Consider the following 12,413-nt stretch of genomic DNA (forward strand, 5'->3'; position numbering starts at 1 on the left):
ACAGCCTTTTTTGTGAAAAAGATAAATATGGACTTTTTCCCTAAAAAATGGATATTTAACTATAAATTCCCTTTAAAAAACATAGAAAAAGGACGAACTGGTGGAGCCCACTTAATTCCTCAACGTGCCATATTAATTTCTTCGTATTAGGCATCTCCAATGCAAGCATTTTAGAAGGTTTGTAAAAATAAAAAAGTTCAAAAAAAAAATTCTAATGAATGGAAGGATAAAGTTTGAGGTTTTTATTTTAAGAACATATTTGAAATATTAAACCTATTTTTTTTTTTTTTTTGGGATGGAGCTATTAATCATTGAGAAATAATAGTGCATGTTGATTTCTTTTTAAATAATTAAAAAATATTTTTTTAAAAAAATTTATTTAAATTAAATATTAAATAAAGATGAGAAATTATAAATTATAAATTATAAATTATAAATTAAATTAAAAATTATAAGTTTATTAATTTATTAATTAAAAATTACAAATAAATTAAATTAAAGATGAGAATTAAATAAATTATTAAGTAAAAATTATATAGAGATATTAAATGAAAAAAATAATAAATAAAAATGTGTGATTTTTAATGTAGGACCCACAAAAAGTTGCATGGAGGTTTTTTGATTATGGAGAGAATAGTAGGTTTTTTCCCAATTGATGTAGTGTTGATGTGACATATTGGAAATGACAAAAAAGCTTATAGAGAGGTTTAACAATTGAAGATGCCCTAAAATAATAGTCGCATGAGCAGATTATCTTGTGTCATGTAGACAATACTCCGTATAATGATCGTGTAAATTAAGTCATCCCATGGCTGCGATACGATGCGCCGCGATTGGGCACCATTATTTTCTTTTTTTTTCTAAAGCATCCCAATCCCAATTCCAATCCCATTTCTATTCCTATTCTCATTCTCATTCCCATTCCCATTCCCATATTGGGAGACACCCACGTGTCAGTCCCCGTTCAGTTCACCGCATAAATTCTATTCCCTGCGTACGCGGCCTCGCGGACCGCTATCATCAAGTATTATTTTCGACAGGCATCAAATAAAATCTCTACCGTCCTACGGAATCGAGGAATCTTTAGCTTCAACCTGATCCGCCACTGTTCTAAATTAATATCGGCGAGTTTTGTTTTGATGCAAATACAAATCTGTAAGTCTGCGCTCGTAACTCGTCACTCGTTACTCGTCGGAGAGATCGAGAGGGAAGGAGACCGCGGAGGACCGCCCTCGGAATGTGGAAGCTCGTGCGAGTGGCCTGGAGCTTGCGTCAGGTGCGGTCGGCGTCGGCGTCGATCCGCGGCCCCTGCATCGTTAGCAAGCGGGGCACCGACATACTCCACGATCCATGGTTCAATAAGGTGACGTCGTCCTCCGATTATATCATATTTCTGCTTTCTCGAAGATCGTCATTGGGATTGGATGGTTAGGTAGGGACACGGAATTCCCCTTTTCGGTTTTGTTTTTGAAGAATGAGATTGTTTTCCTTTTCCGAATGAGAAACGAAGAGGGTTAGAATGTTTGAAGTTCGATAGGTTATCATTTTCGCCTCTCCTCCAGGAATGTGGAAAAGTTTTATTTGCCATAGCTCTTGTATTCTACTCAATGGACGTAGGTCTGCTTTACATTAGCACGTTAACAATTAATGCAGCCGATGAACTGAGGCGTCCAGTGTGGTTTTTGTGGGGAATTATATTTTTCCAGTTGTATTAAAATAGATGTTCGATGCTGATTTATCTATGATTTGGAATGAACTACCTAATCACAAAGAAATCTAGTTGAGCATTTAGTGGTGAAAAACTCTTGGTGTTGTCTATTTATAATATATATCTGACTCCTGGTTCATTGACATTATTCTTTTGTGATATATTTAATTATCCATCGACGTGGATGTTAACTTTGTTGTTTTCACCATCATATTTTTCAAAGTTCTCTTTCTCTTACGTACTCGAAACCAGTTTAATGTTGGACTGGGAAAATGAGAAGAATAAAAAAGATACCATTGACTTTGGTGCTAATTTTGTTGTCTTCACCATGATGTACTGCAAAGTTCTCTTTTTTTTTTTTTTGTACTTCAAAGCTGTTCAATGTCTTCATGCACTGGCAAAAATGGTAGGCTTTTTTCCTTTTACAATATCTCTTTGCTTAAGTACATGTATTTTGACAAATTTGAAATGATCTTGCAACACATTTTCCTCATCTGATTTGGAACTTATTTTGGATCAGGATACTGCTCTTTTAAGAGATCATGTCTGGCTTTGGGTCTCCTTCCTCCTCGGGTTATATCATTTGAGCAGCAACATCAACGTTTTAGTGAGTCATCATCCTGTGTATCTTGGGCATGTTCAATTATGCAGCGATTTTATTATTACATGTATTTCTGCACATAACTGTTTTTTTTGCTTTACGTTTCATCTCACTTATTTTAACAACTAAATTGTGTACAACTTTGTTGGACCAGCATGTACCTTCTGCGTCAGAAGTTTCATGATTTAAATTTATTCCTCATATGTTAGTCTTCCTAATCATTTGTATTTTGGTGAACTTCTTGATGCTAATTAAGCCATTTCTGTTGGACTAACTGCAATTTAACAACTTTCATTATGCATTTAGTATGTGTATGATATGAGTTACTTATGAAGTATATTATACAATAGTCTTTTGTAGAGTATTTTGTTTTTCTTGACAAACTTTAAGATACTGTAAAGTGCGATTGAATGTCTTTTCTGCATAATGAAGCAAGTTTTCTATAGTAAATCCAACATATATGAAAAGCTGATTAACTTATTTTAACCTTCCCGAACAACTTGTTTCAATTAGACATAATAGGGTTTAGTCTATAATGTTTCTAAACTATTGAAAAGTTATAACTGTTGTACTGATATTTTCTAACTAGGTTTTTTTTTTCCTTATGTGGACTTTCTGCATGTGGCCTTTTTTTTTCCTTCTATTTTAGATGATGAGTATTAGAATGATAAATTCATTTAGAAATGGGACATGCTTCAAGCATAATTAATCTATTCTATGAAACACTGCTGAATTAGTCAATACCATGCCACATTTATGTACATGATCATATAGCCGTGTTTGCAAAATTGGTCCAGATTGTCAGGTTCAACCGGTAAAAATTGAAACCCAAAGCCATACTGGTCCATATTAATTAATGCAAGATTTTTGGATGAACCATTATTGATTAAAGTGGGAAAGAGAACTACACTACTTGATTACATTATTGATTAAACACCATTATATAATATATAGTTTGTCTTAACTAGCTTTTGAATCTGCCCTTTTGTTGCATGAAAAGTGACTTAGGAATAATCATGGATTAAAATCTCGAGCCATTTCGCTCGATACAGGTGAAACATCTTCATTTCGTAGGCAGACGACGTGTTCGGATGCATCGCGCGAGCCCGTCAACTTGTCTGGACCCATCGCTTGAGCCTGGCGACATGTCTGGATGCATCACACGAGCCTGATGATGCATCCGGAGGCGTTGCATGGCCCGACAACGTGTCCGGAGGCTTTGCTCGACCCGACGATGAGTCAGGATGCATGCCCGGGCAAGGCAAGCATCGTGTGAGCCGCGCGTGCCCACGGTCATGGTGGCGCGTAATAGGGAACAGGGGTGATAAGGTTAGGTTAATTGAATAATTAATAATTTTAATCAACTCCTAGCTATAATTGAGATAATTTAAATAGATTTAATTAAAGCCTAATAAAATTATCCCATTATATATATATATATATATATATATATATATAAATTAAAAAAAACTATTTAGATTAATTTTCTTATTTTTAGTTAATATATTTTATATTTAGAAAATATTGAAACTATATTGGCACGATATGAACTGTACAATTTCAGTACTGGGACCAAAACCGTGACACAGAGATTTTAAACTATGGGAATAATAAACAGTCTTATCATGATTCCTTGTGAGACTTTGCGAAAAAGTTTTATCTTTGGTCTCAATGGGATTTGCACCATTATATGATGCTTGATGTCAAGAATCCATTTTTCTGAATCTTTGATGGGAATTACACAATTAGCTTGATTTAGATTCCTTTTATCCCCTTCATATAATATTTATATTTGGAAGTTACTTTTGGACTTGTTCAAAGGTGACCAATTTATATACTTGAAAGCAATGTGTAGTAGGTGCCCAATTATTTTTGTGCCATATAGGATTTTGAGCCTAGGAATAACCAATTCTATCTAGGCAAATGTGAAGCTTTTGTATTTTTTCCCCAAAGACGCAAGCATGAAATTTGGTTTCTATCTACCATTCATGCATTAGATATTAAATGCTGTAATTGGATTTAGCAACAAATTTGCATGCTATAATTTTTTAATTAATTGTCACTGAAATATTTGATTTAATATTTATAATAATATTTAGCACAGATTCTCAATAATAGTTTAATATCATATTTAATTTGATAATGCTATATTTGATGTTAGCAATATTTTTATATGATAATATTAATTAAAATCTATATATAAATTATTGTATTCAACAGTTAGTTAATTAATTAATAATATCATTAATTTTTAGTACACCTCAATACTTAACTAGTAAGAATTAAATTTGATTTTAGTGTTTTTTTTTTTAACAAAGTCAAACATTGGCACAACAGTATCTTCTTATATGGCTAATTTCCCAATTAAAATGCCCATTAGTTAACTAGTAAATGCATTAAGTTGATATGAATAGGTGGAAATATCAAAACAACAAAGCAAGAACCGAGTTAATAAGACAAGTGTTGGAAAGCTTTAACATGTAACATGTCAATTTTCCGGATATATCATACATTTTTTTTAATAAAGAAGTATAAAAGATTGCAACTGAAATGCTTAATTCAGTCTAGATTTCAAATTTTATATTTATTATTAAAATTATATTTATTAAGACAAACTTGTGGTTATTTATTTCTTTATTATAAATCAATAAAATTTCGGCATTTTACTGAACCTCGAATATAGGTTTCAGGATTTCTCATTTCGCGTACATAACTTTCATAATACCCAAATCACGTATCATATTTCCAAAATGCCCCTCATCTTTCTTCATGAAATAATCATAGGATTTCTTTATATTTTTACTCTATCCATTTAAAAATTCACTGGTCTCAATTTATGTTGTCGAATTCAGATATGAGAACATGGATACACTAAGGATGCTTACAGGAATACTTTGGTTTTGGTTTGAAGTGCTTTGGAGTTATCTAGTGTAGGATCAAAGAAAGCGCTAAAGGGGGGTGAATATCGCTCGTGGTTTAAAAGTATCTAGTGTAGGATCAAAGAAAGCGCTAAAGGGGGTGAATATTGCTCGTGGTTTTTTCACATTTTTGTAAAGCTTAGAGTTAAAGCAACGGAAATAAGACGATAATTGAAACAATGATAACACGATTAGTTTTACTTGGTTTAAAGCCTTTGATGACTCCTACTCGAAGGCCTGCGATCGTTGATCATTTTCGTTGGACAATTCACTATCAATTCCATCAAGTACAAAAACAAGAATATGAAAATACAACTTTTGCTTAAATAAATTATATCGACAACTTTACAAGATTTTGAGAAAAGTATAGTTGTCGGAGCAGTGCCCCGGTGTTATAGTTGAAGTTCGGAGCGGCGCGGAGATTGTTTGATAGCTCAAAATCGTTAGCAGTGAGTAAAAGTGATAATCCAAGTTGCTGGTCGAACCCCTTTATAAAGGATGATCTAAGTGCCTCTATGCCTTTGAGGCGCCTCAATCAAATATAATCGGAACCGAGCTTGCTGCCTCATCCTCGTCCAGGCGCCTCAATCCCTTTGAGGCGCCTCGGTCGTTGACGTAGCGAGTGCTGAGCGAAGCTCTCCTAATCGACTCTATCTCGTCCCAAGCGCCTCCATTTCTTTGAGGCGCCTAGATTTGACGTGCGCTAACCAACCAGAAGCTGCCACCTCATCCTGATGCGTGTGCCAAGGTGATAGAGGCGCCTGAATACCTTTCAGGTGCTGGTATCGGCTTGAGGTGCCTAGATCCTTCCCGGCACCTTGGATCAACATTTCTAGACTTAAGAGTATTTTGCATCATAGAGTTAGTACAGAAAGATATAATATGAAACAATATTAATCTGACAGTTTGACTGTCCGAGCCTGATTTTCGGATTTCCCATGAATCCCTATGTCGGACTGATACCTACTGTTCCCTCAATGGGGAACACGTCCTCACCTACTCTTCTTGCTAGACGTTCGATCCTTGACTCGCATAGACTTCCGCATGGTGTCTGCGAGCCCCAGGACTTCCACCTAATGTCCTCGATTTGCCAAGTCTTTTACCTAGTCAACATAACCAGGACTTAGTGCCCAGTCCTCTTGACCAGGACTTCTTTGTCTAGTCTCAACTACGACTTGCATGCACACTTAGGTAAACTTGTTATATCACAACAATCCTTAATTTTGAACCTTTCTCAATGTCAAGACAGGTTTGATTAGCTAGTGTTTTCAGCACCAACAATCTCCTCTTTTTTGATTTATGACAACCTAATTAAAAGGTTAACTAACATATTTAACAAGTAAAAATATCTTCAAGTAAAACATTCCTTTATAAATGTTTTTAAAGTAAACATTATTTTAATAAACATTTTCAACAATTTTAATGAGTATTTTGAAAGTAAGCACTTTAGTTATTTGGAAAGTATTTTCAAGTTCAGAAAAATGCTCCTCCCTAGTTAAGGCCAGGGGTTGAGATTTCATGCCGAGCCGATTGAAACGGACGAAACATCTCGTTCCGCTTGCCGATCAACATTGGCATGAACCTGACATTGGTCTTAGTGACAGCTGCAACGCCCCCAGCGGTGCAGGGGGGGGGGGTGTAGTGACTCCTGTGACCGCGAGGGTCGCGCGGAAGGGGCCGCACGACCCTCGCGGGCGCGCGACCCTCGCGGCCGCGCGACCCCCGTGACCGCACCCTGCGGCCGTGCGACCCCCGCGACCGTGTGACCCTATGGCCGCGAGACCTCTGCGGCCGCGCGGAACAGGCCGCGCGATGCTCGTGGTGGCGTCAGTGCGGTCGCATGACCCCGCGACAATGGTTGGGGGTTGCGGTAATCACGCGCAACTTTTTTAATTAAAACAATTCCTAGAAGGAATGGGGATAATTCAAAGGTTTAATTAAATATGAATAAAATTATCTAATTAATTAAATATTTTATTTATTTATTTAGTTTTTAGTTATGTTATTATTTTTTAATAATTTAATTATATTTAATTTAAATAAATAATCAAATATATTTTTTAAAATCTTAATTAAATAATCTTATTAAAATATATAAAAATTAATTTAAAATTCTAAATTTTTTTAATAAAATATTATATATTCCTAAAACTCTTCGTAGGTCACCGCAACCACAATTTTTTAATTTAGTTAATTTCTTAATTTTTAAATATCTATTTTTTATAAATAAACTATTATTAATAATAATTATAAAATATTAAAAATAATTTTAAATTTTTTAAAGAGTTTTAAAATTAAACATAAATTTAAAATAATCTAAAAAATTAAAAAATATATAATTCTTAAACATTTCAAATAAATTTTTTAATGTTAAAAATTTACAAATACATTAAAAAACTATTTAAAATTTTTAAATAATTTTATAATTATTTTTATAATTTTAAATTTAGTTTTAAATTTTAAGAATTACTTATTTTTTAAAATATTTTTTTATTAAAATTTAATAGGCATTATCTTATGAGAAAATATTAAAAAATTCAACATCATAAAATATAAAACATATTTAATAATCAAATATTAATATATATTTATATTTATATTTAAAAATTATCGAAACTTTTTCGGCACGACACAATATGATACCGAAATCGTATCGTTCCGGTTTGGGGCCGCAACCTTAGCACGGGTTGAGATTTTAAACCTTGGTTAAGGCTATGCTTATTTTTAAAAATTTTCAAGTTTTTAGAAAAAATGCTCTCCCTTATTTAAGACTCATTCCCCTAATATCAGGAATTTTTACTATTAAGGCTCTCCTTTAACTTTCAACTTATCTTTTCTCTCCCCTAATGATATATATCAAAAATAAATTCTTTAAATAGAAGTTGAACTAGTTTGAGAATGAAGGTTTGAAGAATTTAAAAAAAAAAATACACCAAGTTTTTTGAAAAGAACACTTGTCCAACAGTTTAAGTATTAATCCTAGAGTCTAAACATGATTAGAAAAATAATAAAAAATTACACATCTATCTTTCTTAAAAATGTGTAACTTTTGTTACTAACTAAGTACCCAAAGATAGTAGTTTTCACTTAGTTAGTCAAGTTAAGTAAAATTATCCAACTAGCTTTATTTTGAAGAATTACTTAACTTGATCGATATTAATTGATATTTTTCGTCTAGATTTTATGCTGATGTACTGATATAAGTATATGAAAATTTAGGCAAAACCCTAAGCATCTCACACTATTCTAAGTGTTTTCAATATACAAGCAAGGTATTTCTAGTGTTCTTGTGAGATGCTGGCTGCCTAAAACTATAGGATCATTCTTTCTAGGAGAAACCTAGACTATGTCCAATTTTTGAAAACCACTAAAAAAATGGAATAAAAAATTTTAGTTTTCAACCTAGAAGTTTGAAAGAAATATAACTTTTGAAAGATAATTTGAATTTTGAAAGCATTTATGATCTATTCTATTAAACACATTCCTAATTGTCGTGGTAAACTCATATTCAAGTAAGGGTTTGGTGAAAATATCTGCTATGTTAGACGTGAACTTAACATAATTAAGTACAGTGTCTCCCCTAGCTACATCATCCCTTACAAAGTAGTGTTTTACTTTTATATGTTTAGTTCTAGAATGTTAAATTGGATTTTTTGTTAAGTTAATCGAACTAATATTATCCATTAAAACTTTTCTGTTGGTATAGTTTAGTTGAAAATCTTCAAGTGTATGCATCATCCATAATAGTCGCGCTACATATTCTCCCATTGCTATGTATTCGACTTTTGTAGTGGATAATACAATACAATATTGCTTTCTATTGCACGACTAGACTCTGACAGCTATCACTTGTGCTTTTCTTATCCAGTTTACAACCATCTTGCTGTGCGCACTGAGGTGATAGAGGCGCCTGAATACCTTTCAGACGTCTATATCGGCTTGAAGTGCCTAGATCCTTCCAAGCGCTTGGATCAACATTTCCAGGCTTAAGAGTATTCTGTATCGCAGAGATAGTACAGAAAAATATGATATGAAACAATATTAATTTGACAGTCTCGGACTGACTTTCGGATTTGCCGTGAAACCCAAGGTTGGACCGACACCTATTGTTCCCTCAATGGGGAACGTGTACTCATGTACTTTTTTGAGGAGAGTTTACCTTTTGCCAAACATCTCCTCCAGACCTGTTTGGACTTTTGCTCAGCATCTGATCTTGACCTCCAGACTTGTTTCCTGCTAGACGTTCGATCCTCTACTCGCCTAGACTTCCGCCTGGTGTCTGCAATCCTAGGACTTCCGCTCGATGCCCTCAATTTGCTAAGTCTTCTGCCAATCCACATAACCAGAACTTAGTGCCCAATACTCTTGACCAGGTCTTCTTTGTCTAGCCTCAACTAGGACTTGCCTGCACACTTAAGTAAGCTTGTTAAATAACAACAACCCTTAACTTTGAACCTTTGTCAATATGAAAACACGGTTTGATTAGCTAGTACTTTCAGTATCAACATCTAGGACCTCCTTAATGTATTTAGGCCTTCGAATCTGAATTCGATAGCATATATTGAGAGTAGTGAAATTTTAAACTTACAAAGGCCGGATAAAATTTATCACAACGCTCATTATTAGACATAAGACAATGATACTCACTAACCAACACTACTAATGTGTTCATAGAACTCCTCTGAGTAAGAAGATATCAAACTTTTAAATTTTCGAATAGAGTAGGTCCATTAACAAATTTCATTAGAAATTGGTTGATAGACCTGGATAACTCCGAATCACTTTAAACTAAAATCAATGTATTCTTGGAAGCCTCCTTAATGGATCCATGCCCTTGGATTTGAAATCGATATAATAAATTGAGAGCACTGAAGTGAATTTTTAAACTTGCAAAGACTCGATAAAATTTATTACAAGCTCATTATAAGGCCTAGGATAATGATACTAACTAACACCACCAATGGGCTCCTAGGACTCGTCTGATTTGAAAAATATCCAACTTTTGAATTTTTGAATGGTGTAGGAACTCCGAATCACTTCAAACCCAAACTAATGTATTCCTACATGCCTCATTATTGTATCCATGCTTTAGATCTGAATTCGATAACGTAAATTGAGAGAAGTAAATTTTTGAATAGGTAGAATAAAAATATAAAGAAATCCCTTGATTATTTCGTGAAAGAAAGATGAGGGACATTTTGAGAATACGATATGTGATTTGGGTATTATGAAAGTTAGGTATACGAAATGAGAAATCTGAAACTGCATGCTTGATTAAATAAAATGCCGATAAAATTTACAACGCACAATTTATTGCTTCTTGTATTCTATTTTTATATTATATTGACCGGTGGAAGTGTAGAAGTAGATGTGTCAAAATAAGTTGATCGGGTTGGGTATGACATAGGGTTGATTGTTTTATGTGCTATGCCGGATTGAACATGATACTGTTTATCACAAGACCTATTGGGTATGACCCTAGATGTTGACAAGGGTTGCTTGGCTGAGGCTTCAATGCATCCGACTTAATTTTTTAAGTAAAATAATATAAAATGTTAAAATATATATAAAAAATAAAAAATACAACATTTTAAAATTAGGAAAATAAAAAAAATAGAAATAAAATATTTTTTTTAAAGATGTTAAAATATTCTTTAAAACTATTTTCAGTTTTTCTACTTTAAAATCTTTTATATTTTTATTTTTTTGGGGTTGATCTCAACACGTGAGTCATGGTACTTGGCTTGTGCTTGTTCCATGCCCATCATGGATCATCATCTGATTGTGCAGGGCCAAACCTGAATCACGGATTAGGTTAGGTTTGACATGACATGATTCACTCCTTCTCCGGCAATGCCAAGCATGACCCTGAGCCGAGTTAGGTCGCAGGTAATCTGACGTGATTTATAGACCTAGGTTTGACATGGCATGATCTACTCCTTCATAGGTAGTGCTAGGCATGACCCTAAGCCGAGTTGGTTGCAAGTGACCCAACTCAATTTACACCTCTAGTAGGAGTGTAAAACTTTGGCCTACGTAGTAAAAATGATTTAATTGACTATGATATCATATATAGATTGTATTAATTTTATCATTCATTGTAAGTGAAGTTATATGTACATGTATGTATATTTTCAATACCAGTTTGTTTCCCAAATTATTTTATTGAGTTTCTTGAGTTTTCAAGGTGCTTCTTTTCGCTTCAATTGTTAGTGTAATTATATTAATTAGTGTAGGATGCAAGGGTTGAAGGAAACTAATTCTTTGGCTTATGTAATAAAAAATGATTTAATTGACTATAGTATCATATGTCAATTTACTTAATATTATTTTGTGATTACATTCAGGCTTCCTCTAATGTTCGATCAATTATGTTTCAACTCAAATGTAATAATGTGTCATGATAGTAGTATATATATAAGGATGGAACAATTGAAGTAAAAAAAGGCTATAACAATTTGCAAGTTTTAATCTCCAAAAACCTAATTCTTCCTCTTATTATATAATTTTTTTTCTTCAGTTTTTTCCCTAAATTTTTATGGAGTTTTGTAAGTTTTGAGGTGCTTCATGTTGGTTAATTTTTTTTAGTGGTTTTGACTAAAGCAACAAAATCTTTTGTTTAAGAAAAAAAACTCATTATATAATCTAATTCAAACTAACCTAAATTTGTATCTTTAGGTAGGAATGAAAATTCATTTTATAATCTAAGATTTTTAAAGGTGGTTTTAAGTAGTAGGTAGTAGATCCAATGCATAACGCCTATGTAGGGGCCTAAATGGTTGACATTAAATAAATATAACAATAACAATTAAACTTTTATTCCACTAAGTAGGATCAACTATATGGATCTTCCTATATTATTAGGCTCAATCCCCTACTATATGTTCATCTATATTTAAATGAATTTTATCCTATTTTATCATTGTTAACTAATTGTTCTTTGTCTCCCTCTTCCTCGATTAATGGGTGTATTTGTGATGGTCTCACATTACCTAACTGAGACATTTATTGATCGCTTAAGTATATATCCATACCATTTTAAACGTGTCCTTTAGAGTTTTCCTCAATAGGGACAATCTGATTTTCTCTTTAATATTCTCATTTCTTATGTTGACATTAAAATAATATTAAAGTAAAATAGAGAAGAGTAGAAAAACATTAGAGCACTCTAACTTTTCCTTTTTAT

At 33.2% G+C, this 12,413-nt stretch overlaps 1 protein-coding gene across 1 annotated transcript in view; it reads left to right on the plus strand.

The window, feature by feature from the left end:
* Window positions 1-6,997: 6,997 nt before the first annotated feature.
* LOC122050446 (NAD-dependent malic enzyme 59 kDa isoform, mitochondrial-like) overlaps window positions 6,998-12,413 on the plus strand; it is a 47,266-nt gene continuing 41,850 nt past the window's right edge. Inside the window, exon 1 of the mRNA XM_042611348.1 lies at window positions 6,998-7,097. Coding sequence (XP_042467282.1) covers window positions 6,998-7,097 — 100 coding nt within the window. The remainder of the gene's footprint in view (window positions 7,098-12,413) is intronic.

Source organism: Zingiber officinale, chromosome 3A, assembly GCF_018446385.1.
Source record: "Zingiber officinale cultivar Zhangliang chromosome 3A, Zo_v1.1, whole genome shotgun sequence".
Taxonomy (NCBI): Eukaryota; Viridiplantae; Streptophyta; class Magnoliopsida; order Zingiberales; family Zingiberaceae; genus Zingiber; species Zingiber officinale.